The 27,572-nt window shown below is 41.1% G+C and overlaps 1 protein-coding gene across 3 annotated transcripts in view; it reads left to right on the top strand.

Annotated features, from left to right (window-relative positions):
- NBAS (NBAS subunit of NRZ tethering complex) overlaps positions 1–27,572 on the top strand; it is a 329,610-nt gene that overhangs the window by 120,345 nt on the left and 181,693 nt on the right. For all 3 annotated transcript variants that reach the window (XM_078444965.2, XM_078444964.2, XM_078444966.2), the window contains 5 exons: positions 3,704–3,857; positions 9,032–9,217; positions 10,906–11,079; positions 20,367–20,500; positions 26,457–26,519. In XM_078444965.2, coding sequence (XP_078301091.2) covers positions 3,704–3,857; positions 9,032–9,217; positions 10,906–11,079; positions 20,367–20,500; positions 26,457–26,519 — 711 coding nt within the window. The remainder of the gene's footprint in view (positions 1–3,703; positions 3,858–9,031; positions 9,218–10,905; positions 11,080–20,366; positions 20,501–26,456; positions 26,520–27,572) is intronic.

The raw sequence follows: 27,572 nt of genomic DNA, 5'->3' as shown, positions 1-27,572 counted from the left end.
TAAAATCATCATTCAAGTACGAGGTTAATCATGTAAGGTCTTGTAAAATTTACCATCCATGTACATCTCATTCCAGGAAGCCATAGGAGATGTGTTTTATTAAAATGAAGGAGTCAATTGAAAAAAAGAAAGCCATTAGATTCAGAACTGGGCTCTAACATAGGCCATGGCAGTGAGAAGGCCTGGGATGACAGCTGTGTTCTTGTCGGGTGAGAGAGCAGCCAGCACAGACTGGGAAGGGGGTAGACGGCTTCAAGAGCCGGGTGTCTTGGAAAAATTTTCAAAATGGAACTGGTGTATTATCTGATGTATTTGACTATTTGGGGAAAGCTTTTAAATTTTGCTATTAATACATCTTTTGGAGAATTTGGAAAAAATAGCGATGAATGCATATGGTAGTGAATGAGACACGTAGGACAACTGGCGTTTATTGACTCCAGAAAATGAAAAGTTGTTCAAAAAGAACAATAGTTATGATAATGTACCACGTGGCTCAGGAGGAGGTAACATTCCCATAATCAGAATGTAGATAATTAGTGGTTTAATCCAAATTGTGATATAGCCACAGTGGGAGGAAAGAGTGTAAGGGGAGTGGAAGGTTGTGGTTTAAGGCCGCTGAACAGCAGGTAGAGTAGAGAAGTCAGGGAACAGTCCCACACACATACTGTTTGTTTGGATGTGTAGAGGAAAATCCAGGAACGTGCCTGAAAGACATGGAGGGGGACAAAGATGTCAACTGTGTATGGAATCGCTGGCTTTTTGATAGGACTCTTTTCATGCTTTTGGATTTTTGAAGCTATGTATATGTACGGTCTGTCTGATAAATGATAAAAGCCCGTAGTGTCGATCATTGCAGATGACATTCGAAAGCTCTCTAATGTTCGTGCTAATGTTGGCCGTTTCTCTTTGTTTTGTCGTATTTTGGATATCTGAGATAATGGAGTAGGTGACTCTTAGGTACCTTTTATTACCCCCCAAAAGTTTTAGTGTAATAGCAGTTGAATATTCTGCTGTGTTTTTGCTGTTTGCTTTTTAAAAGCTGTTTTTGATTTTCATTTTTAAAAATCAGAGTTGTATATATTTGCAAGTAGATTAAAATTTTTCTACAAAGCTGTGGTTAAAAAAAAAAGCATCAAGAAGATGGGCTTTTCATTTCCGGATGGGCTTTTGAGAGAATAGCACTGGCGGAGCATCGCACCCTTCATCCCACGCTTCCAGGTCCCCGCGGCCTGCGCCTTTGCTTGATTCTAGGTAGATGAAAGGCATGAGGGCGTTTCCTCTCAGACCGACCACAGCGAGCCGAAACGTAAGCCAGGCTTGCTGTGCCAGACCTCCTAAAACTAGAAATGAAAAGTCAAAAGTTTCACAGAGGAAAAGATGCTTTTGAAGATGGTACAGATGTTCAGTATTCCAGGACATACCGTGTTGCTTATCCATTTAATTGGCGTCTGTCCTCTGTTAGATGCGAGAATACCAAAGAAAAGCAGATGCGGTCCCTGTAACTCGTGAGGCTTATAACCTGGCGGGGAAAATGGTCCTGTTGTAGATGACTAATGGGATGAGGGCTAGGAAAGACAAGGGCTGGGGCGCCGGGGGCCTGTAGCAGGGAGATCTCAACTTGGTGGAGGACAAGGAAGGTTGTCCCGGACAAAATCTTGTGAAATCTGAGATTGGAACAGTGAGGGCGAGTTTGGCAAAAGAGAGGGGGAGCGTGTTCTAAGCAGAGGGAAAGAGCGTGTTGGAAGGAGGCTCAAGGCGGTGCCCTCTTTAAGGGCAAAACAAGGACGTGGATTGCTGAAGCACCCAGGGTAAGAGTGAGATTGGCACCAAGAGGAGGCTAGAGTATTTTGTGGCGGATCACAGGCTTTAAAAGTAGGCATGGATGATGTAGCCACGTTTCTGTTTTTAAAGAGGTAACTCTGTTACCTGAGGACATCGTGAGTTCAGTTTGGATCTTGTTGCATTTGAAGTGCCTGTGAACCATTGAGGAGCAAAAAGCAGGAGGATTTCAGAGCTTCTGAGCGGAGGGTGGGTTCGGGGTAAAACATGGTCATTGTTGTAATAATGTGTGTGGTAGTTGATATTGTAGAGTCAGAGGTGAGACCAAGGGAGAGTCCAGAGTGAGGAGAGAGGAGAGAGCCGGACTGGGAATTTGGAGGAGCCAGGATGCAGGGGTCAGCTGGAGGGGCTATCCGAGCAGAGGTGACTCAGAAGGAGCCGGCAGGAAGACGAGGGACGGCAGGCGGCACCACATACTAGAGTGAGGGAAGGGAAGCCTGTTTCTGGAAGAACGTGGTGAGATTCCATCAAACGGTGCTGAGAGGGAAATACTAAGGACTGAAGAAAATACCAGGGGACCTCAGAGTTGCTCATGGGTGTTTTTCCCTGCTGACATGTGTGGCTTTAATGATTTCGGGGTATGTAGGTGACTTTTCTCGTGGTAGTGATGGGAAAAACCACTGGCCAGAAAGTGAATGTCGGTTGTGAGACCAGCTGGGCAGAGGGCTGCTGGCTATAAGCACAGTACGCTGTCTGAGGCATGTGGCCAAAATGCCCAGATATTTTATGGGCTTTGTGTCTGCTCCTACATTACAGCTACTAACAATTCCAACAACAATAATACCTGTAAGTAAAAAATTAAGCACCTGCTCCATCATACGATGTTTTATGTCTACTTCACATTATTTTGAACACTCTGGCATAGTATTTACCCATTTTATCTGAATAAAATGAATCTAAGAGAAGTGTTAGCTCTATAATTTGTGCAGTTTCATGCCTTTCAGCAATGGCATGCGCTTCAGTTCTGACCCCAAAGCCCCTTGCCTTGATGGTCCACTTGGCCGGGATCATCCTCCCAAAAACTCCTCATAATTTGTGATCCCTCGGGTGTCATCCATGCACACATTCCTCTTGGTGTTCTTCTTTTCCTCCTCCTCCTCCTCCTCCTCCTCCTCCTCCTCCTCCTCCTCCCCCTCCCCCTCCCCCCTCCCCCTCCCCCTCCCCCTCCCCCTCCCCCCCCTCCTCCTCCTCCTCCTCCTCCTCCTCCTCCTCCTCCTCCTCCTCCTCCTTCTTCTTCTTCTTCTTTTTAATCTACGGCAACCGGCCTGAAGTCGTTCCTCTCTTTGCAAATGTCAGTAGCGTACTACATTGCTGATGCCTGCTGACAGTATATTATCAATGTAAATAAGGCGTATTTCCTTTGGTTTTTATGAACAGAGAAAACCAGGCTTCTGAATTTATATTTGAGTCAGAATCGCCTGGAGGTGTTTCACCTGAACGAGGCCTGGCCGGCCATCACAGGTAATTTTGATTTGGTACGCCTGTGGCCGGCACCCAGCCATAAGCGTTTCGTAAAATGTGCCTCCCAGGCTGATTTTGATTTTGTTAATACTGCATTGATTTGTGGCATAGCTGTTTTGGTGTATCGTCCATTCTGATTTTTTACATTGGGAAGCCTAATAGGGAAATAGATTAGGCATCCCCCACATGTCCCATTTATCGTGTAAGTGTGCACATAGATACGGGAAAAGATATACGCAGACACCCTCCCCTTTTGTACACACACACATACACCATACCCCCATCTCTGTGACCGCTCCCTTCCCATCCCTGTTCCTGTCTCTCTCTCTCTCTCTCTGACTTGCACAAAATTCTAACTTTTCCCAGCATTCCAGTGACCAATTGTTCCTTTTGTGCCTCGCAGAATGGTGGTCGAGCCGCGTCTGCAAGATGAAAGTGAATTCTTGTATGCCGCACAGCCTGAGTTGCTGAGGTACAGGACGCCGCCGCTCACGGTAGAGAAGGTTGTGGACTGGTATCAGACAAGAGCAGAGGAAATAGAGCATTATGCTCGACAGGTGAGGGGCGGATGACAGCCGCGACTCCGCGATGCCGGCAGAGCCGCGTCAGGCCCTCAGGATTCAGGGCACGTCGTGGCAGCTGACGGTGGTGCCAGGGAGCCTGTATTTGGTTTGCAGAGACGAGATGAATCTCTCTTACTACTTTTGTTCTTTTATCCTTTGCCTCAGAAGCTCCTGTGGCCTTTCTGGGGATTCTTAAAGAGCAAATACACGTAAGAAAAGTTGCTCACCTTACTCTGAAATCAAATGTAAGCTGCGAAGTATGGTGCCTGCTGTCCCAGATTTTCCAAAGATTTTTAATAGGCTTAATACCATGCTAGTTGAAAAGACCGTATCAACCCAGAAATGCCTGATTAGCTCCTTGTCACGTTGCAGTAAGGCAGCTGATTTTTATTTTGCTTTTTAGGAATTTGGGTTTGAGGCTCTGTCTCTAATGTTTTTCCTTAAGTTGAAGCCTAATTTCCCTCCGTTCCCCTGTGCCTTTATGGAGCCACATAAGAACTGCATCAGAGAGGGGCTGTGGAAGAGAGAGCAGATTGTACGGAAGCTTAGGAGATCTGAATACTCATCTTAACTCTTTGCTAACACGCCTTGTAACCCTGAACCTGCCACTTAACCTTTTCTGCCTGTTTGTTTTCTGCCTGTTCATGGGGTTAGTTTTTTTTTTTTTTTTAGTGTTTAATAATTTTTGGGAGAGAGACAGAGTGTGAGTGGGGGAAGGGCAGAGAGAGGGAGGCACAGAATCCGAAGCAGGCTCCAGGCTCTGGACACAGAGACTGACACAGGGCTTGAACTCACGAACCGCGAGACCATGACCTGAGCCGAAGTCGGACACTTAACCGATGGAGCCACCAAGGTGCCCCTCATGGGGTTGCTTCTTATACCAAGGTCAATGAAACAAAGAAAATACACAGGAGAGAACATTACCAATTCTGCTAATTGAGGGCCTTGCAAATATCAGCAGCAGTTGTCTTCGGCTTAGAGGACAGAAGTTGGCAATTCAGACTGAAGAATGGCAGAAGGCACTTTGAAAACTCATTTAGGGTCCGGCCGATGCATGACTTTTGCTTTTTACTTGCGGTCTTGGCTTTGGACCACCCATCCTACCATCAGTTTTCCACTTCACAGGAAGGCCGATTCTAAAAGGTCTGATGAGCAGCAGCACTGTGGGAAGGAACTTCCATCCCTTTGTTTAAATTTCTACTTAGTGATTGGCACAGCTCTGTGTCTCCATTTGATAGTCTTCTTGAATTTCTGCTTCCATCTCATTCCTATTTTTAGTAGTCATGGAATTGAAGGTGAATTATTTATTAGAGCTGATGGCACTATTATAGACCATACTTTTTTTTGGGGGGGGGGAAGTGGGCAGGCCAAGAATATTTATGATGGACTTTCCAGGTTTTTGAAGATGGCTAAGGACCATAGTGTGTTTGAAAGTGTCTAGAATCGTAAGGTGCTGGAAGAGAAAGAACCTCTGGAGGTGCTCCCGTTGTGCTCTTTGGACCTCGGGTGACAGTGATGTGTCAGGTTTATCGATTGTAACAAGTGAGCCGTTCCGGTGGGGGATGTAGATGGTGTGGGAGGCTGTGGGTAAGTGGGGGTAGAGGCTGTGTGGGAAGTTGCTGTACTTTCTGCTCGGTTTTGCTGTCAGCCTAACACTGCTCTAAAAGGTAAAGTCTGTAAAAAATAAACAGAAAGGAGACTGCAGAGCTCTTTGAAATTAAAATTTTTTTTAATGTTTATTTATTTTTGAGAGAGTGAGAGGGCGAGGGACAGAGAAAATTCCAAGCAGCCTCCATGCCATCGGTGTAAACTCCGACGTGAGGCTTGAACCCACAAACCAGGAGATCATGACCTGAGCTGAAGCCGGATGCTCAACTGGCTGAGCCACCCAGGCACCCCTGAAATATAAATTTTTTGACAGTCTAGCAATAATTCCTAGACATCTTAAATTCATCATTTGAGGAATTGGGAATAATTATAAAGGAAGCAAAGTGATTTTGGGGGTGCTTTATTTATCTGCTTCGTATTCCTTCATCCCTTTCCTTTATTTAAAACCCCTTCTATCAGAAGTCTTGCTCTTTTGCTCCATTTTATTTACTAATGTTTCATGTGGCTTATGCTACAAAGTGTATCCAACATAGTTTCATCTTTTTCATTTTTAGAGACTTAATTGATGTGGGACTTCTTTTTCCTTAGTGCCTACAAATGCCTTTAGCGGAAATTGTTTGTTGGATTAGAGAATGTGTATCATGTGAAATGTATCCGGTGAGGGCTTGGGGTGCACGGCAAGATTGAAGTTGTATTAGCGCCCACTTTCATTTAAGGTGTCAGGTAATTTGGTTCCAAAGCTTTTGTACTTCAGTAAGTATCTGGGAGAGCCACAACTTCAAAGCCGATATTAGAAAACCAAATCTGGATCACAAAATTGGTGAGTGTGTTACAAATGGCTAATGTGCTGTGTATGTCTTCAAACTGTCAGTTGCACAGAGTTGTGTTTCATGCATCAGGTTTTCTTCATGCTTTCTGAAGATTCACATGGGATAGTTTTTTTTTTTTTAATTGATATACGGGTAAATCTGTCTTTTCAGACATGACCTGTGTTTTTATTACTAGAAATTAGGTAAAAAAACGCATTTATCTGCTGAAGTGTTTCCACATCATTCCTGTTTTGCCTCATGCCTTACCTACAGACGGTTTCCCCCCCTTGTGTTTATTGGCACCATGTGCCTTTCTTCTTTGTTCATTGCATCTGTACCAGTCAGTGCCTGGGTCTTATTAGAAGGGCTTGGAGGCTGGTCCTTTAATACTGCTGTTCCTGCCTTGCCTTGATGCGCTGTCCCTCCCCCTTCTCTGCTTTCCCAGATCTACCACCTCGGCCTCATTCCCACTCATTCCCAGAAGATGATTTGCCTGTGTTTCACTGGGAAACTTGAGAACTCGCTTCCCTTTGTCCTTCCTCTTCCCGGCTTTTCCCAGAGAAAGAGGTCTCTTCTCTTGCGTTCAGGCTGCTGGGGTCCACACCCACCCCTGCTCAGGGCTGTTCTGTCTGTCATCTTTTCTCTTTCCCCAGTGTCTTCAACCTCTCCTTCTCTGCTCTGTCAACTTTTTTTTTTTTTTTTTTTTTTTTGGTCCTAAAGTTGAAATCACTCCTGTTTTTTTATTCAACGTTTTTTTTTTTTTTTTTTTTTTTTTTTTATTTATTTTTGGGACAGAGAGAGACAGAGCATGAACGGGGGAGACTCCTGTTTTTTTAAATACAACAACAACGAAATTAGAGCCATATTCTCCCTGGCTTTGGCTGCAGCTGCCTTCCTTCTGTCGCAGCTCAGCTCGGACATAGTCCCCTCCGCTCTGTGTGATCACTTTCTCCACGTTTCTTTGCTCCTCGTTTGTCCGGAATCCAGCCACCCCTGCCGTTCCACTGAAACTGCTTCTTAATGTCAAGTCCCCTTCCTCTGTTACTTTACTGCTTCATCCTTTGACACCACTGCTTCCTCCTTCCCGCAGGCTCCTCTGTGTGGCTTCTGTGATGCCCTCGTGCTTTCCCCTCATCCTTGTCTTAGCCATTCGTTTTCATCTCTTCTGGGTGGCCCATGTCTTCTGGCTTTGTCCCCCAGGGTGCTGCTCTTGCCACTAGTAGAGAGTCTTCTGACACCAGTAAGTGCAGCTGTCTGAACCGGTCTGCCTGCTTCCTGTTCAGTCCACTTCCAACCCACCATTCAGCACGTACTTACTAAACGAATGCTCTTTCTCGGGCGGACATCTGCTCCTGACGTGCCTCAGTTCAAAATCCTTTGGCCGTATTTGGATTTCAGGATAATCTGCCCCTTCCTTAGCTCAGTAAACAGTGTTATCTGTTCTGTGGTGTCTCCCTACTGCCCCAGCCATTTTGCTCATTGCTTCGCTTCATCCAGTCTTTGGGATCCTGCAGAATGAACTGTACTTTCACAACACGGGACGCTTCTCTGCCTTCCATGCTGTTCTCCTGCCCTCCTTCCTTGTGACCTGCCGATATCCACAGATTCTTTTTTTCTTTTTGTTAAGTTTATTTATTTATTTTGAGTGAGAGAGAGAGCAAGAGAGGGACAGAGAGAGAGAGGGAGAGAGAGAGAATCCCAAGCAGGCTCCTCACTCAGTGCCCAATGTGGGGCTCGAACTCACGAACCACGAGATCATGACCTGAGCTGAAATCAAGAGTCGGACGCTTAACTGACTGAGCCCCCCAGGTGACCCCAGTATCCACGGATTCTTTACAGCACATTTTAAGTGTTCCTCCCTCAGGGGGACTTTGTGACACTCGCAGGTGGGCCACGTGCCCCCTTTTTTGAGGCCCCACTCATCCTTGCTCTACTTCAGTCTTTGATTTACTGGGTGAGTTTTCCTATGAGGTGGAGATCATTGAAGGAAGAGACCTCATCAGTTTTCTATTCCTAACACTTAGAATCGTGCTTGGTTCACGGAAGGTCCTTAGTAAATAACTGGTAGTCTAGGATAAGGGTGTAAGTGAGTAGTACGAGAAGTGGTGAGTTAAGGCCACGTTAGATGATTTTGCCATCAGCCCGAATTATGTCCTTTCATAAACCCAATCAAGTGATAGGGAGTCAAATTTCTGTGTCCTGAGCATGTCTAGGAAAATCATTCTTCGTCTTGGTCTCAGTGAAGGGCAGATACTTAAATGGAGACAGAGAAAGTGTCTACCAGAGTTCATCATTCAGCAAGTATTTATTGAATGTTTTTTATATAGGAGGCACTGTGGAAGGGTAGGTAGTGAACAGGAATATGAAAGCAAACATTTTGTTTTTGGAGCAGAATGATATAGTGAAAGTAGGATTAATTTGGCATTATCACTAAATAGCTCCCCCTCGCCCCCCGTGTTAATGTCGTAAGAATAGACAAATGTATATGAAATTGCTCTTAAACTGTCATGTTCTATGAATTTAAGATGTTTGTCTTTCATTATCTTCAGTATTTCTTACTGATTCTTTTGAAACAGTTTGCTGATATATTTGCTAAAGAACTCTAATGTTTTTGTATTAAATAAATGTATGTTACTGATAATGCAGTCTTATAGAAGATGATCACAAGAGTCCGATTCTGTACAGGAGGCTTTGACTGTAGAAGATGTGGGAGATGAAACACTCAGTCTTCCTGTCGCTTTTCTGTTTCAGGTCGACTGTGCATTGTCACTCATTCGACTCGGAATGGAGCGGAACATTCCCGGTTTGCTGGTTCTCTGTGATAATTTGGTTACCCTGGAAGCCTTGGTTTATGAAGCCGGGTGCGATTTAACCCTAACCTTGAAAGAACTCCAGCAGATGAAAGACATTGAAAAACTAAGATTGCTGATGAGTAGTGTACGTTTTATTTTAACTTTCTGTGTACTTGGATTAACGTGGGTCTCAAAGCCAAAGATAAAATGGCCTCCAAACCTGAGAATTTAGTAAATAAAAGAAGGTTTCTTGACTTAAAAAAAAAAAAAAAAAATCCAGTTTTTGAATAAATTACTGAAGGCATCCCAAACTATTTTGGCTGTTCTTGTACCTTGCTTGCCCTTTATTCATAATCATCTGTATATAACTTCTTTTTTTCTTTTAGCTAGCAGATTTCTAAACTAGCTGGTCATGCTAGGAGTCATGTTTCTAGGCCTTCACTATGTTAAATTTCCCAATTACTTCTCTATTTTGCTTACACAAAAGTATTGGATTCAGAGGGCTGGGTGCTTGTGTGAAGAAAACATCTTGGCTTAGTGGTTCGTAAGTTCAGGAGGGTTTGCCCAGCCACTTTTAGATTCTTCTTGGGTCACCCTGGGGAGGAAACACCCCCCAACATTAGAACCTGGTTTCTCATGAACCCACTGATTAGAGAGGCACCTTTGAGACCAGAACGGTGGGGTTGTGGGGGGCCAGCTGTCACAGGCCAGACTGGTTCCAAGTGGCCCGGTAAGGCATGGAATCCTTGTCCCTGCGCTGTCCCACGCGCTCTCCTTTCTCCCTGACTCTTCTCTTTTTTTCTCATATACTTTCTTTTTCGTCTTCCTTCCTTTTTCTCTCTTGTCCTCTTTCTCCCTCTTATCAGTCAGCCTTTTCTCTCTCCCTCTGGCCCTGCCTTCCATTTTGCTTACTAGTTTTTTTCCCCCACTGATTATCCAGCCAGTGAGAATTGATTTGTGTTATATGTAAGACTCCTCTTAGGGGATTTAGGTGTATCTCCTGGGGTAATTAAAAGAAGGAATTGTATAATGTCAGGGAGAATGAGTAAAATTATGGGTGTCATTTGGAGTTTTGTGAAGGTGGATGTAAAGGGGAAAAACAAAACAGGAAAAGGAAAAGGAAGGGAGAGACTCCGGGATTCAGAGACTATTCTGAAGTAGTTGTCTTCTAGAGGTTTTTGTTTTGTTTTGTTTTAAGTTTATTTATTTTGAGAGAGAGCTAAAGAGAGTGTGGGGAGGGGCAGAGAGAGAGGGAGAGAGAGAATCCCAAGCAGGCTCCTCACTGTCAGCGCAGAGCCTGACATGGGGCTCGAACCCATGAACTGTAAGATCTTGACCTGAGCTGAAACCAAGAGTCAGATGCTCAACCAACTGGGCCCCAGCCGCCCCCCTTCTAGAGCTTTTTTATGCTCCTCTGTCTCTTTGCTTTTTTCTGTTTTATTCTTCCCATCTCTGGGCTCGCTTGTTCTCTCTCCGTCTCTCGAGACATCTTTTACACGCACACACACACTTTTGTAGGTAGAACCTCTCTTTACTCTGGGAGACCTCATGTTGGAGCAGTAGTAGTAACATTTTTGTCTTCCAGAGCTGGGCATAGGCTGTGAGGGACCCAGAGTGACCCTGGTCCTGAAGAGAGGGCCCCAAGTGCTGTCTACTGTACAAGCCCCAGGCAGAAGGCCATTCTGCTACCTCTCAGGCTGCCTGGGAGAGGTGAACCAGAGTGTCTGTTTTAGGAAGTGTTGGCCTTCAACTCTTTAACATCAGTCTCTTGAACTTGTTGTCTGGTATAATAGGTATTTAATGTGTGTTTGTTTTGGTTGATTGTATTTTCAGTGTTCTGAGGACAAGTATGTGACAAGTGCCTACCAGTGGATGGTTCCCTTCCTTCATCGTTGTGAGAAACAGTCTCCTGGTGTGGCTAATGAGCTATTAAAAGAATATTTAGTAACTTTAGCTAAAGGGGACTTAAAATTTCCCCTGAAGATATTTCAGCAGTCCAAACCAGATGTAAGTAGAAACTCTAACTTCTAAAAAAAAATCTCTGCACTTCTTCCTCTGCATAATTATGTCTCATTTGTTAGTTTGTTATAATAGGCTTTGCAAGTAACTTCACTTGAAACAGACAAGAAAACGGTTGTCATATTATTCTTTAAAAATGTTTCAACAATTCAGTCCACTAATTTTTTGGAAGTTTATATGTACTTTGATTTATTTACTCATAAGTTTGTTGACTTTCTATTATATTGATTATATATATAGATATATATCAATACCAAAAAAACTAACAGTTGATAGATACTGAATTCTTACTATAGATAGGCACTCTACAAGTGTTAACCCATTTAATCCTTATAGCAATCCTATGATGTAGATATTTTGTATTAATATTGGAGGGAAAGAAAATTGTGATCTAGTGTGGTTAGGCAGTTGTCCAGGGTCACAAGGTTAGGAGTGGATCCTAGGTTCACACATAGGTATTCTAATTTCACAGCTGTTTTCTTAACCAGTATGCTTTACCCTAACGCCAGGAGAAGAAGAAAAGATTCTCACCCTTTAGGACCTTCAAAATACTTATGAAAATCTTTAGGATGTCATAAGGAACTCTGATTTTTCTTAATTATCTCTTGTATTTGCTTAACACTACTATATATTGGCTCTCAAACAACACAGCATTTAGGAGCACCAACCCCCGCCCCCCCACGCAGGTGAAAATCCATTTATAATTTTGACTCTCCCAAAACTTCCAACTATCCGTAGCCTACTGTTGACTTTACCAATAACATAAATAGCCGGTTAACATGTTTTGAATGTTATATGTGTTCTGTACTGTATCTTCATAATAAAGTAAGCTGGAGAAAAGAAAACGTCATTAAGAAAATCATAAGGATGAGAAAATACATTTACAGTCCTGTCCCGTATTTATAAACAATTGGCATATAAGTGGACACACAGTTCAAGGGTCAGCTGTGTTTAAAGCTCTGTACTGCTGTAGAATTCAAGTCGGTGTTCACATTCACTGGCAATAAGTCATTTTGTTAAGTACAGTATACTTTAGCAAAGTAAATAACCTCTTAATTTAGCCATAAATCAAATCTGTTGTTTTAAGAGATACTGGCTCCCTTTCTGTTGGCAGTGGCTCAAGCGGGGTGGCATGGCCACTCGAACGCCCTGACTTTGTAGTGAGAGTCAAAGGGTTGGATTGGGGTTCAAGCCAGAGGCCAATGAAGCCTCTTCCAATCCAGAATTCGAATTGAGTGCACTTCCTTGAGCCAACCTTTATTGCAGTCTGAAGTCTTCTGAAGTGTATGGTCTTAAGCCGTATAATCCAGAGAAAAAAGGAAAACGTTGCTTAGCTAACCTTACACATTTTCTGGTTTCTGAAAGGGTCGTTTGTCAGAAATATATCTATTCTTTGGCGTTTTAAAATTTTCTATCTTCTCATAAGCAGCTCCCGTTTAGTATTCTGGTTTTGAATTTGGGGTGGTTTACTGTGAGCCAAGGGTGGGTTCCTTAAGACCGCAGAACACAATGTGAGAAGCAGGATGGATTGAAAATGAATGTTTTATGAGGAAGAAGGAAGTGACTTTAAATTCTTTCTAGTAATCTTGTTTGTGATACTTCTTCCTTACAGAGTCTTGTAAATCCTTTGTATGTCATCAGCTTTTTGTTGTCTTTACTTGGCAATTTAGCATGTGCCTTTTGAATAAAACATACGGTCATTTGCTTTTGTTGAAATATGTAAACATCAAAGCAGAGAACAATGGAGTTGCTGGGCTCTTCCTTTCTGATCCAACCTCTATATTTCTAACAATATTATCTTTCCACAACAGAACTTTGCTCAGGTTCATGGATCATGATCTATGGGAAGCCTCCAGAGGCTTACCAATGTCCACAGGGTAAACGTTAGGCTCTCTAGAGGGTTCTTTGTGGTCTGTTTCTAGTCTGCCTCTTGAGCCTCATTTCCCTCTGTGAAGGAATGTGCTGGTTCACTCACACTGAACTTCTCACCCTGTCTTCCCCTTGTTCGGTCTTTCATGCCTCTTTATGTCTTAGTAGACTGTCTCCTTTGTTAGGGATGGTCAACTTCTCTTCCCTTCCCTTTGCAGACACCTACCTGCCCTTCAAGATCCTGCTGTCTAAGATTCCCTCTGCTGGGAGACCTGTGACTTACCTGTGCTCTGACAGGTCTTGTCCCTGCCTCTGTAATAACCCATGTCACACTCTCATAATTGGTGTCTATTTATTTTTATTAAAACACTCATGTTTGTGTCTCCCGCCCGTGTTTCCTATGTGTGTTCTCTATGTCCCCTGCATCTGTGTGTTGCCAGAGTGTCAGTGCCTTGTAGAGAGCAGGTGCTCAGTAAATTTTGTGAGGGCAGATGATGAGCGAGGGACTGAAACTGGGTTTCATTATGATGCTTTAGATCACTTGATTCCATTGGTTTGCTTATGAGGATTGTGCTTGGAGCATTGTTTTTATTTTATTTTACTTGGCCCTTTACAAAAAGATCTGCCATGTGTTAGGCGCAGAGTATTTACAGTAATATCACGGGAGCAGTGATTTCTGTATCAGACCGCTTGGACTAAGTTACGCTGCATTAACAAATGAGTAGGTTAGAACAGATATTCATCGCTTGCAAGTGTCACACAGGCTGTGGCTGGGCTTCTCTTGTGTTCCATGTCTTGTTCGCTCTAGGACGTGGCTAAAAGAGCAGGCCCCCTTTGCTGAGCTGTGGCACAGGGAAAAAGAACAAAGTAGAACCGCACAGTGACTCCTAAAACTTAGCTCAAAGTATGTCACGTGACATCCGGTCACATTTCACAGGCTAGAGGAAGTCTGTGGCCAAGCCTGATGTTAATAAGGCAGGGAAGAAGGGAGTGCATAATGGGGACAATAATACAGATTGTCTTGGGAGAAGGGAGTGCATATTTGGGGACAATAATACAGATACATACTTGCCCTTTTAACTGCAGCGTATGCTACAAACTCTTCTTCTTTTGTATAACATCCTGATTTTAAGCACTCCTCTGTGATTTTAAGCTGCTGTTCTTTGCTTGAATGGCCCTTTGGAAAGCAGAACTTGTGAAGGAACTTGGGCAAGTCTGGATGAAGAGGATTTGGGAATAAAATATTCTGCCTTCTCATGTTCTCTGTCTGCTGTACTAGCAGTTTAAAAATGCATCTGTGTATGGGAACTATGAACTTAAATTTTTTTGATTGTTATTTATTTTGAGAGAGAGAGAGAGAGCGAGTGAGCGAGCCAGTGTGAGCAGGGGAGGGGCAGAGGGAGAGGGAAGAGAGAATCCCAAGCAGGTTCTGCTCGAAGGACTTTCCTCTTTCCAGCTATCCTGTGTTTCTATGGTGCAGTCCTCCAGAGGCCTGAGTTTGGAAGCTTTGGGTGCTGATGTAGGCCCTGTATCCCAGCAGTGGCATAAATGGGAAAGTCTCCTTAACACTTTAAACTCTTGTCTTCAATTTCCTGCTTGCCTACTTTTGGCCTATACTCCTTAGGGAACTGAAAAATTTATACTCTACCATGCAGTTAAGTATGGTAACCTCTAGCCATGTGAGGCTATGTAAATTAAAATAATAAAATTAAAAATTCATTTATTCAGTCTCCCCAGCTTTTGGTTATTTCTAGTATTTTGTAATTACAAACGATGCTGTAGTGAATAACTTGTTCCCATGTGGTTTTGTGTCTTTGATGTTTATTTTATTTATTTATTAAAAAAATTTTTCTTTAATGTTTATTTTTGAGAGAGAGAGAGAGAGACAGTGTGAGCGTGAGTGGGAGAGAGGGAGACACAGAATCCAAAGCAGGCTCCAGGCTCTGAGCTGTCAGTACAGAGCCCGACATGGGGCTTGAACTCATGAACCACAAGATCATGACCTGAGCTGAAGTCAGACGCTTAACCGACTTGAGTCACCTAGGCGCCCCACGTTTATTTATTTTTGAGAGAGAGAGACAGAGCATGAGTAGGGGAGGGCCAGAGAGAAAGGGAGACACAGAATCCGAAGCAGGCTCCAGGCTCTGAGCTGTTAGTACAGAGCCCGATGTGGGGCTCGAACCCATGAACCGTGAGATCACGACCTGAGCCGAAGTCGGACGCTTAACCGACGGAGCCACCCGGGCGCCCCGGTTTTGTGTCTTTGGTATGCCTTCAAGGTGTGTTCCTACGATGGGCATCCTGAGCCTACAGGCAAGGGTTGTGTCGGCATTGCCAGAGTTTCCTTCGGGGCGGTGGGGGCGGGGGATGGTTGGTCCAGGTGACATTCCTACCAGCGGTATAAGACCTTGCTTGTTGCTCTACGGTTTTGTGGACAGAATTCATTGCCATAGTTTAACATGTTTACTAATGTGGGAAGTGGAAAGTGGTATTTCAGGGGTGTTTTAATTTGCATTTAATTATGAGTGAATTTGAAATGTCCTCATGTATTTGAGGGGATTATCTCTTTTTTGGTGAATTGTCCATTCCTGTCTTCTCCCCGTTTTTCATTTGGATTTTTGTTCCTTTGTGCTTTGCTTTTGTAGAAATTCAGGTACATTGGCGTAATTACCCCCCTTTTTAATGGTATGGATTGTGTATATTTCTTTCAGTTGGTAGATTATCTTTTGACTCTGTCTCTGGTGGATTATGTCAGCCAGAATTTTTATCTCTATGTGTAGACAAATTGAGCAATTTTTTATTGTCTCTGTATTATGAGTCCTGGTGAGCAAGCCTTTCCCTCCAAGGTCAAAGAAGAATCCACTCATTTTCTTTCAGTACTTGTATGATTTTATTTTTCTGTGTGGATCCATAATCCACTTGGAGTTCATTTTTTTGTGTGGTGACATGAGGTCTAATTTCGTTCCTCAGATGGCTACCTAGTTGTCCCAGCACCATTTATTACAAATTTGGTCTTTTCTAGAGTGATTTGAGATGCCACCTTTGTCTTATATCAGATTTCCATTTAGTTCTAATTCTAGACTTAAAAAATTTTTTTTGCAAGTTTATTTATTTTTGAGAAAGAGAGACGGAGTGTTAGCAGGGGAGGGGCAGAGAGAGAGGGAGACACAGAATCCGAAGCAGGCTCCAAGCTCCAAGCTGTCAGCACAGATCCTGACGCGGGGCTGAACTCATAAACTGTGAGATCATGACCTGAGCCAGAGTCGGATGCTCAACCGACTGAGCCACTCAGCTCCCCTAGAGTTTTTATATTGTTACTGGTTTGTCTGTACACTGGGACCAACTGTTTAATTATAGAGATTTTATAGTGTGCTTTTAAAGTCTGGTAAGGGTGGTGTTCCTTTATAGTTTTTCTCCCTAGGTTTTTTTTTTTTTTTTTAGCTATTCTTGTAAAAGTTTGTTTCTTCTTCTGAACTGTAGTACAACTTGTTTGATTCCATAAAATAGCTTATGGGTATATTTACTGTGATTATATTAAATTTGTAAATTAGCCTAGCAAGACTAATATTTATTTATTGAAGTTTTAAGGTTTAATTAATTAATTTCATGCACATGCACGAGCATGAGCTGGGGAGGGGCAGAGAGAGCAAGAGACCAGTATCTCTGTAACACCAGTCATCCTATTCAAAAAGAGGGGGTATCCCTCTTGCACTGTTGGTGGGGATGCAAACGGGTGCCTTTGGAAAATAGTGTGGAGGTTTCTCAAAAAATTAAAAATAGACCTATCCTATGACCCAGTAATAGCACTGCTAGGAATTTACCCAAGGGATACAGGAGTGCTGATGCATAGGGGCACTTGTACCCCAATGTTTATAGCAGCACTTTCAACAGTAGCCAAATTATGGAAAGAGCCTAAATGTCCATCAACTGATGAATGGATAAAGAAGTTGTGGTTTATATACACAATGGAGTGCTATGTGGCAATGAGAAAGAATAAAATATGGCCTTTTGTAGCAACACAGATGGAACTGGAGAATGTTATGCTAAGTGAAATAAGTCCTACAGAGAAAGACAGATACCATATGTTTTCACTCCTATGTGGATCCTGAGAAACTTAACAGAAGACCATGGGGGAGTGGAAGGGGGAAAAAAAGTTACAGAGAGGGAAGGAGGCAAACCATAAGAGACTCTTAAAAAATGAGAACAATCTGAGGGTTGATGGAGGGTGAGAGGGAGGGGAAAGTGGGTGATGGGAATTGAGGAGGGCACCTGTTGGGATGAGCACTGGGTGTTGTATGGAAACCAATTTGACAATAAATTTCATATTAAAAAAAAAGAGGGTATCATTCTATTCTGTCTTTTTTTTACTGTCTTTCAGGTGTATTAAAAATGTTCTTCAGGTAGCTTGTGCACATTTTTTGTTAAATTTATTCCTAAGCCTTTAGTTTTCTCTTTTTCTATTATAAATTAAGTTTTCCCTACCTTCACTTCCTCTGTTTGTTTGTTGTATATATGAAAGCTATTCATTTTGTATGTTAATTTTGTATTCTGCCCCTTTACTAGTTTCTTGTCTTGCTTCATTCTCTGGGGTTTTCCAGATATCCCGTCTTATCGTCTGCTCTTCATCTACTTGCCTGTAGTGCATAATTTTAAGATATTATTTATTTATTTATTTATTTATTTATTTATAATTCATTTATTCATTCATCCATTTATTCATTCATTCATTTAATGTTTATTTTTGAGAGAGAGAGAGAGAGAGCACAAACGAGGGAGGAGCAGAGAGAGAGGGAGATACAGAATCTGAAGCAGGTTCAAATGCATGGCTCAAACCCATGAACCATGAGATCATGACCTGAGGTGAAATCGGACGCTTAACCAACTGAGCCACCCAAGACTGTTTTTTAAAATAAAATTATAATCTTCTTACACTTTACCTTGCTGTGTAGCATGGAGAATAATCTGCTACTCATGGTGGGGAAGACTCACTGACTTCCTAGAAAGTTTTAAAGGGGCTCTTTTCTGTTAGCTTGAGGTGGGGCAAATGATGGTTTAATAGTCACTACTGAGATATTAGGGCAGGCATGATGGAGATAAGAGGAAGTGTGTTTTACACTTCATGGAGTTAGACATCTTGTAGGTAGATGAACAGAGCACAAATGGTAAGTGCCTTAAAATGGTGATCATTACAATTTATGTGCTAATAGATTGCATTAGGAAAGATATACTGAATGGCACGGGAAGCAAACAAAAAGATGCCATAGGAATATAAAGAGGAAAAAATAATTTATGTATCAGAGTAGAATGAGGATAGAGTCTTTGGATTAACATTTATTGAGCATGTGTAAGAGGCTGTAAAAATCTGGCCAAGTCCAATTGAAGTTCAAGCCAGGCAGAGATAAAACTGGATTATTAGGGAGGTCGTAGATAGGACACGACTGAGTTTTTGAGAAGTACACTACGACAAGGAGACATAATCAGACTAATAGCATGTTTAGATGAAGGCAAGTAATTGAATTTGAGTGAACTAAAATTTGCATAGAGGTTTGTAGGACCAGAACAGTGAGCTGGCACCAGGCACGAAGGACTTGAGTGGAAGGCAGAAAGTTCATTTTTTACGTTTCACATTGTAGGACTGCAAAAGTGTTTTCAGCAGGAGATGTTGAACATATATGATCAAGTATGGACTTTAGAACCTTTAACTTCCAAGTGATTCTTTAGTGTCGCAGGGAGGGCAGGAAAGGAAGCAGGGGAATCCAGGGAAACATCAAAGAGTTTGGCTTCTGCTGCAGTTGGTTTTCCATTTATTCCTTTTCATTCAAACTGGTTTGTTTTTTTTTTTCATTTTCCTGTAGGAGTTGCATTGTTGAATACTGTAGTTTTTGTCAGTCTTTCCCATTCTTACTGTGAAATTTTCCCGTGGGCCTGTTCCTGCAGGGCTGAGGGGCTGTTCCTGTAGGGCTAAGGGGCTTTTCCTGCAGGCTGTGGGGCTGTGAGAGCAGGTATCCTTAGCCCTCGTTTTGCAGCCAGTTGCCTGCATCTGACTCCTGGCCTGACCACAGCCAGCTTTGTGCCGCGAGCAAGTTATAGGGCCTCTTGGGGCCTCAGTTTCCCCTTTATGTAGAATCGAAATAGAACTAGTATTAACCTTACAGGGTGGTTTGAGGAATTGAGAATTCATGCGTGTGAAGCACATAGAAATAGTACCTGGCACACAGTAAGAAATCAGGAAAAGTTAGCGATTTTAATTAAATAATAATGACTTTTACTGTGCCCTGTTTGTCTCTTTAACCAGTCTGTCACTTTGCAACCTTGGATAACTGTCACGTGTCGATGTCAAGTTAATGGGATGTTTTTCTCTTAACACCTTGAAGAAATCTTTAGAACTCCTGTAACCATACTACCTCAGAAGACTGTACTTTCCTCATAACCTTGAATGTTTCTTCTTCCGTCCATGCATGTGATTTTTCCAGCGAGACGATAGATGCCTTTGGTAGCTTCTCTCCATCACTTTCTTGTCTGTTTTGTGAATTTCTGCTAAAATGCTGAACCCCACTAGGTCTTTATTATGGAAATTATTTTGTCATGGAGGGCTCTAAACTTATTTTGTCATTGAATAGGGCTCTAAGAATATAGTTTCAGCTTTCTATTTTCATTTCTTTGGTGGTAATCATGTAAGCGTTCTTCACGTATTAATTTATTTAGTCCTCACAACTGTGACATTATGGAGAGTTGTTAATATCCATTTGTATAGATGAGAGAAACAAGGCACAAATCCAGTATTTTTATATCCTAGAAAATACTCCAGGATGGGAGTCTGATTTGCGATGGAAAGGTGTATCCTATAGAAGACAGTGACCCAAAGTAGCCATTCTTTCTGCACCAGAGTGTGCTCTGTGATTTGAATATTACTGCATTACAGTGTGGCTTCTTTTGAATAGACTGTCAGTGCTGTTTAGTTACATGACTAATATATAATGCATACTGAAAAATAGTAGGTTCAAACATCTCTGAATATTAGTTAAGGAATTTTATATATTTTTGTAATTGAAACACATAAAATTTGGCTTTAGGGTTAGAAATGTTTTTAATGAAGTGCCTTTTTAATTCACTGTGTTTCTTCTATCCACTTTATCTTGAATGGGTCATAAATTGAAGAATCTGTTTTCAGCAGATGCAGAGCTTATGGGTACAAATTATCTTTTCTAGCTGATTCTGTAATTAAAATGTGATTTCATTCAGAATTATTAAAGACCCCAAAAGTCTGTAAGCTAAAGAAAAATCAAGATTTGTTTTTGCAGGTGATTAATTGCACTATTTAATATTCTATTGACAGTTGTACTGGGCTAGGGAAAAACGGACTATAAATCTGACTCTTAGTACAGCATGCTTTATTTTCTCTGTAGCTGCAGCAAAAAATTATACCGGATCAGGACCAACTGATGGCAGTCGCTCTAGAGTGTATCTACAACTGTGAACGAAATGACCAGCTGTCCCTTTGTTATGACATATTAGAATGTCTTCCACAAAGAGGATACGGGTGAGAATCCACAGTGTGCCAGTCTTATTGTTGTCTTTTTTGTCCTAACAGCTGAAACGAAAATGTTGTTTCCCTGAGTGTTCATGAGAGAATTTGGGGAATATAAAAACATGTATAGAAGAAAATGAAATCATCTGCAAACCTGTAGCCTAGAGATAAACTTTTGTTTTTCCAACAGTGTATGAGCAGTCACTGTAATTTTGTCAACTTGGATAAATTATCCATTAAAAAACAAACAAAAATACCACCACCACGATGAAAATTACTTAATTTTAAGTGCATAGACAGTGATATCTCTGTTTTCAGTTGTGTTTTTCGTGAAGCTTTTTTCATATTTATGGGCTTGGGGTAATCTATGAATTATTTGTTCTGGGCCCTTGCCTACAATAAGCATGTTAAGTAATCATGGATGAATATAAATAATTTTATTTTACTTTATTTTTCTTGCAGTTTTATTGAGCTGTGATTAATACACAGCACCGTGTAAGTTTGAAGTGTTTAATGGCTGGATATCCATACATTGTAAAGCGACAAGTCTGTTTAGTTAACATCCCTCATCTTCTACAGATACATACATACACACATACATACATAAATAAGTAAGTTTTCTACCTTGTGATGAGATCTTTTACTCTTTTGAATATAGCATACAGCAGTGTTTTGGTTGGTTTCAGTTGTTTGCCCAGATCGTTCCTTGACTGGAACATGTTGCTTCATAACCATCTTAGCGCATTATGTCCCCTGTACGTACTTCTCTTACACCTGGAAGTTTTAAACGTTTTGACCACCTTTATTCGGTTCCCACTCTGCCCACTCCCATCCCCCGTAACCACAAATCTGATTTTTTTCTATGAGGAGGTGGTGGTGGTTTTTAGATTCCGCATATAAGTGAGACTGTCTTATAGTATTTGTCTGTCTTTGACTTACTTCTCTTAGTATAATGCCCTTAAGTCCCATCCATGTTGTCATAAATGGCAGGATTTCCTTCTCTTGTGTGGCTGAATAGTATTCCACCGTGTACGTGTAAATAGCACTTTTTCTTGATTTATACATCTGTTGATGGGCACTTAGGTTGTTTCCATGTCTTGACTGTTGTGACTAATGCTGCTGCCTCTCTCTTTTCCTTTAAGGAGATTTTTATTTTTTGGGAAATGAATGATAGAAATCACCAATTTTGCATCCCAGTGTGAAATAATGGTTTCACGCAGTCATTAACGGTACTGCGGTCAGGTGAAAGATTGATGGGTAAAAGATATTTGCGTGATACCAAAGTAGTAGCTCAGCATATTTTTAATATATTTTTTTTGTTATTTCAAAGGGGAGATTTAGCTTTATAAAGTACAAGCCTGACTGCCACCATCTTTCATCAAGCTACCACGTGTGGTATCACGGTCAGCCTGGTGTTCTGTGCCTCCTGCAGAGATGCATTATGAAGTAAAATCGTTCACTCTGAATCTACAGTCCTTGAGCTGAACTTCTGCTTTACAGTAAATCAGGGGATAGGGGAGCAAGTCCAAGAACACATGAAGGAAACAGATACATACGGAGGGTGAGGCACTCTGCAAGCCAACTGGTCTTCTCACTTTGAAAAGCCCGCGTCATGGAGAGAAAGAAATGAGTGGGGGTGGGAGGTGCCGATCTAAAATCAAGCGTCCAAACAGACATCATCATCTCCTAAATTTTAACTATAAAGCAATGTATGCACATCATGAAAGTGAAGGAATCGAAAGACTTGTGATCGATAAACAGTTGTTTGCTGCCCCCCTCTTCGTCACGCTTGAACACCTGTCTTCCAACAGGAACACTTGCGTAGATAATGGTTTTCTTCTGGTCTTTGCCTGCCTCCTCTAAAACAGTAGGCTCATGCTGCTGCCGCAGTGCTACATGATTCTTGACTTCCTTTCATGGAGGTCTACCTCTCCCCATACCTGCTTGTCCTACTGTTCTGTCAGTGTGGTTAAGGCTGTAGTTTCATCACTGTGTTAGTAAATGTTGTTTCTACAGAGCTGGGTATGATTATATTTCCTTTTTCTGCAGCGTTTTCTTGTCCCTGAATTGGATCATTTCCTTTTTTGTTGTTTGCTTTGTTCCCATTTATCTCCTTCAGTCTTCTGATGGAACGTAAAACTCTTCTTTACAAAGATATCTCCATTCCTTCCCTTTTTCTTGTCTTCTCTCCCCCTGTCTTCCTTTTGAAGCCTCCGTCTTGGACTTGTCTTTTCTCTTGCTTTGATGTGAATTAATTGTTGTGTGTTCTGAGCACCTGCCATCCCGGGACTTGCTGCGCCTCTCTTGTGTTGCATATTGCATTTCTGAGATCTCTTCTCTTCTCCTTCCTTCTCTTATTCTCCCATTTTGATGGAGCAAAATCTTAATAGCTTCCTGTCAAAGGTTACATGGAGGCATTTTGATTTGAAGACTGTCCCATGTCAGAAAGATAACCAGAATTTCCCCCTTAAACTTGATAGTAGGCTTGGCTGTGTCTGCAGTTCTAGGTTTATAATTATCTTTTCCTTGTGAGTTTTGAAGGCATCCGTCTTGTCCTCTCTTCCCAGGATTGTCAGGTAGTCCCATATCATTCTGAGTTGTTACTTTATATATGGCTTTTCTTCCTTTTTGGATATTTCAATACCTTCTCTTCATCTCTGTATCATAAGGGTGTGTTTTATTGTGAGTCTAAATGCATTGTTGTGGTGTTCATTTAGTTAGTCTGTTCCAATCTGGAAACTCTTGTCTTTCAGATCATTGGGAAATTTTCTTATATTCTTTCCCTAATCAGTTTCCTTGGTAATTTTATTTTTACTTCCTTCCTTTTTTTTTTCTTTTTTACTCTCTTTCTTTGTCTATTTTTTTTTTTTTTTTTTTTTTTTTTTTTTTTTTTGCACTTTCTTCGTTTACTACCCCTTTTATTCTTTTGGCCACTTTTTGATCTTCTGTTAAATGATCTAAGAGTGTCTTCAGTTTTATCTTCTCATCCCTCTTTCAAATTTTAAAATTTAGTTTGGCTTTCTTATTTAAATTCCAGGAACATTTAAAATAAAATAGCATCCTAGTCTTGTTTCAGAGATGCACATGTACCTGTTCCTCTGTTCCCTGCATTACCCACGTTCTCACCGTGGTCTCTCAGTATTCATATCCTGTTTGTTTGTATCTCTGCTTTTACCGTCAGGGACTTTCCTTCATGTCCAGTGATTCTTGGCCATTACTTTATATCTAAGACATGAAAAAGCTGCCTGGCAGCCTATGACAGGCTGAAGCCTTTTCATGGTAGGAGTGCTTGAGGGGTGGCCTTGTGTGTGAGCACCTCATTTGTCCTCTTGTTTCAGGTTTCAGTTTTGGATGTTTTGTGTCTGTGGTGCTCTCAGATGCTGTCCATTATGTCGTAGAGATGTTGGGTAGTTTGGAGATCTTGATCGTTCATCTCCCCTCACCAGGGGTCTCAGTACTGACCACCAAGAAGGAGTGCAGGCAATGAGACTTGTCAAAGTAAAGCTAAATGGAGACCATAGTAGTGCTTAATACATCCTTTCCTTCCTTGGTCTCAGTTGAAGGAATCTTCTTGTAGGGAAAGGTGAATCACAGAGTGACTCTGCACGTGTGTATTACCCAGACCTATACAGCTATGACCATAGGCCACCTCCCATCCTTAGTCAAGAGCAACAGGAACAGCAGGTGTGTCTGTGGGAACCGTGGGCCCCCCTGAGAGCCATGGGCCTTCAGTAGGCAGCAGAAGGCTGGTAAAGGGACTGTAGTAACCGATTTTGTAGCAACCTACGTTCGGTTACCGAATGTAGTAGCCGATTTTGTACCCATCATTTAGAAACCTCAACCCAGTGGCTATCAGGGTGTTAGTAGTAAAACTACTCTTTGCAGAGGGTTACAAGAGATGCAGAGGCCTCTCTTAACATCTTTGTCCGAAAGCAGAGTGATGGGAGTTTTTTCCCTTCGGTGGCCCAGCTGGGAAACTTGATGGTCTGTCTTTCAGCTTTGTGCCTCTGTTGTGGTCTTTGAATCTGCTAGTCAAACTCATTGACGTCCAAGTAATGTGTGTAATTTTTAGGAATAAATGTATTAGATTTTGTTTTTCAGGAAGATCAAATAAGCATAAATATCAACTAGAGCCTATCTATTAATTTTTGAACAGTAATTTGCCTACTGTAAAGTATCAGTGGAATGATATTAAAAGAACTTTTTTTAATGTAGACATTACAGTTACGTTACAGAATTAGTATGGTTTTGAAGAGTGTCTAGGCTAAGAAATGTCTCTTTATCTTGGCTTTAGATTAATGATATTTGATCTAACAGATTTTTTTTTGTAAATAAAAAAATAGCCTAATACTCTCTTGTTTTCCATTTATTTCTTAATGATTATATTTCACGTTTATAATTTTCTAAATAACATGTCATTTTAAATTAGCCCCATATTAAAATTCAGAGCCTCAGAGTATTTTCTGAGGTTCTCTTTGTTCTTCATGCCAAGTTTGTCAGTTTGTATTTTCCTGTGATTAGTTGTTTGTTTTTAGCAGTTACATGATTATTTACCAAATGGTAAACTATGTGTTTTTTCGCCATGAAATGAACACTTATTTAACCTCATTAATTTTTCGTGTACCTTACGTAGGCAGCATATTCCATCTGGCTGAAAAAAAAAAAACAAAACTTACTATGTTCGTGAATATCAATTCACAACGGAGGAACAACATATTCTTGAAAGTCAGTGACAAATGTTTATTGTAGAGCTCCACAATGATAGTTAAGAAATTACTGTCGTGTGTTAATAGAAGGTAGCTGTGACAATTGACCTTCTGAAGGACTTTAAGTGGAACATACCCTAACTTAACACTTTAGGTCAAGGCCTCAAATTGGTTTTAAAGGATAGTGTAATCTTTGTAAACTGCACAAATAATTGCCAAATAGATTGAGACTAGGAAAGATTGATAGTTTTATAGTGAGTATTTTTGGGGGTTCAAGTTAGGACATTTTTAATTTTCTAAGTTCAGATGAAGAGTTTTATTCGGTCATCTTACTAATAAAACCCTAAGACCTGGCTGGGATTCTGGGATTCAGTTGCATCATTGGGGTCGGGGACACTGGAGAGCATCAGGTGCGGTGCCGCTCGGCTGAGGGCAGTCCCTCCATATTAGGGACGCAGAGTTGTACCGGTTGGAAGGGGACTTTTATAGTAGTGTCTCAGCTTTTGTGCCAGATCCCTGCATTCACTTGTACGTGTGTTGCTCCATACTAAATCTACCAGCCACATTTGTATTAGTGTATGATGTTTGCCATGATAATGTTTCTCCTAGTCCCCTGTCCACATGCTTCCTCAGAGAGGCCTTGCTTTTTATCGCCACTACCTTCCAGGGATTATCTACATGATAGCCTTGCTTCTTTTTGGTTCCTTAATATTGAAGTGGGTGCAGAGGGAATGATGACATAGAAGAAATCTCCTGAGTATATAGAATCCTAATGGAAACTTCCAGGGGGTGGTAGGGTTATAGACAGGTGGAGGAGAAAGCCAATGTGCAGGGCCATGCTTCCTAACCTGTTTTCTTGGTTAAAAGACAGAACCAAATGGTGATTTTACTTTCTACCTCTTTTTTTTTTTTTTTTTTTTTTTAAGCAAAGACTAAAATTGACTTACAATTCTTTGTTGCTTTTAGCAGAATTGAGCAAAAAGTTCTTCAGTAAATACCTGTCCATATAATGCTAATCAGTAATAGAGAATATCATTCTAGTCCAATTTTTTTTTTTTTTTTAATTTTCATCTCTTGAGTTGTGAAAGATGCTGGCTGAATGCATTCAGGAGATGACTAAAATTTTACCCAGGCAGTGTAATATTGTTGTATATTGACTATAAGGGAAACATCGTTTCTCTTTTTCACTTCATTGGGTCTTATATTTCATATAAGAAGCTACTTCTGAAACTTTTTAATTTTTTTTCCTCTTAATCCTTTAGTCCTAAAACCGAGGCAACCGCAGCTCTTCATGATATGGTAGACCAACTGGAACAAATTCTCAGGTGAGAAAAATGAATCTGTTGGCTTTGTGCTGAGGGAGGAGGTCTGTCCAAGAAATACCACCTTTAGTATGTCTAGTGTATTTCCGGTTTGACTTTCTATTTGAGTGCATTTTCTTAATGCAAATGTACAGCTAGCCTATGTAGAGTAGTAAGAGCCTGGACGTTGACGACTGGCGGACCTGTGTTCAAATCCAAGCATTGCCACTTACAGGCTCTGTGATATTTGAGCCTTCGGCTTTCTTACGTAGAATTTCAAACTCATGAGATTATGGAATTTTAGATGAAGTTTTTAAAATGGCTCCTACACAGAAATGTTAGTTTCTGCAGCAATTACTGTATCTTTCAGCAAACAATATTTATTATACTCCTGACTTTCATTTTTTGGGCGTATTGCACTTGATGGACTATCTGAACTAGATCAAACTGCACTAAAGCCTTCAAGTAACTCTGTAGTCATATTCTTTACTGTCAAAATGAAGCATTAAACTTTGTCTTGGAGCCTGAAATTTCCCAATTTACTATTTAGGAAGTCATGTGCTGTTTACTAGTATTTATATGTGTATATGAAGATGCTTGAGTAATTTTTAAATATCTGTATTAAAATTTTAGGGATAAGAATTTTTCCAATATATATAATTATAGAATAATAGGTAATATCATCACTTTATAGTGGTGATAAAATAGTAAAGGATATAATTTGGAGTCTACTAATTAGAAGTTTTATTCATTCAATTTAAGGGGCTTGAGTATAAAAATGTTTCAAGTTGTATTTAAGGAAACAGTGTTTTTATGTGCTGTGTATGTATGGGAGTTTAATGAAGAATTAATTGTTCAGTTGCCTCCAGACCTCTGTTTCCTCTATTTCTATTGCCTAGACTGAGAGGTGTTACTTTGTGTTCTGAAAGTTACAGTTTTTTTTTTCTTGAAAAATGCTTAACAAATCAAGCTTGCTCTTTGTTTTCAAGCTTTGCTTATTTTAGGTTGGCTGTGTTTCTTCTCTCCCCAATGTCCCTGAAAAGTTGAGCATCGTTTTGAGTAAAGCTTAGTGGATTA

The sequence above is a fragment of the Panthera onca genome, chromosome A3 (genome assembly GCF_046562875.1).
Source record: "Panthera onca isolate mPanOnc1 chromosome A3, mPanOnc1 haplotype 2, whole genome shotgun sequence".
NCBI classification, from domain to species: Eukaryota; Metazoa; Chordata; class Mammalia; order Carnivora; family Felidae; genus Panthera; species Panthera onca.
This window is presented reverse-complemented; position numbering and strand designations above follow the sequence as displayed.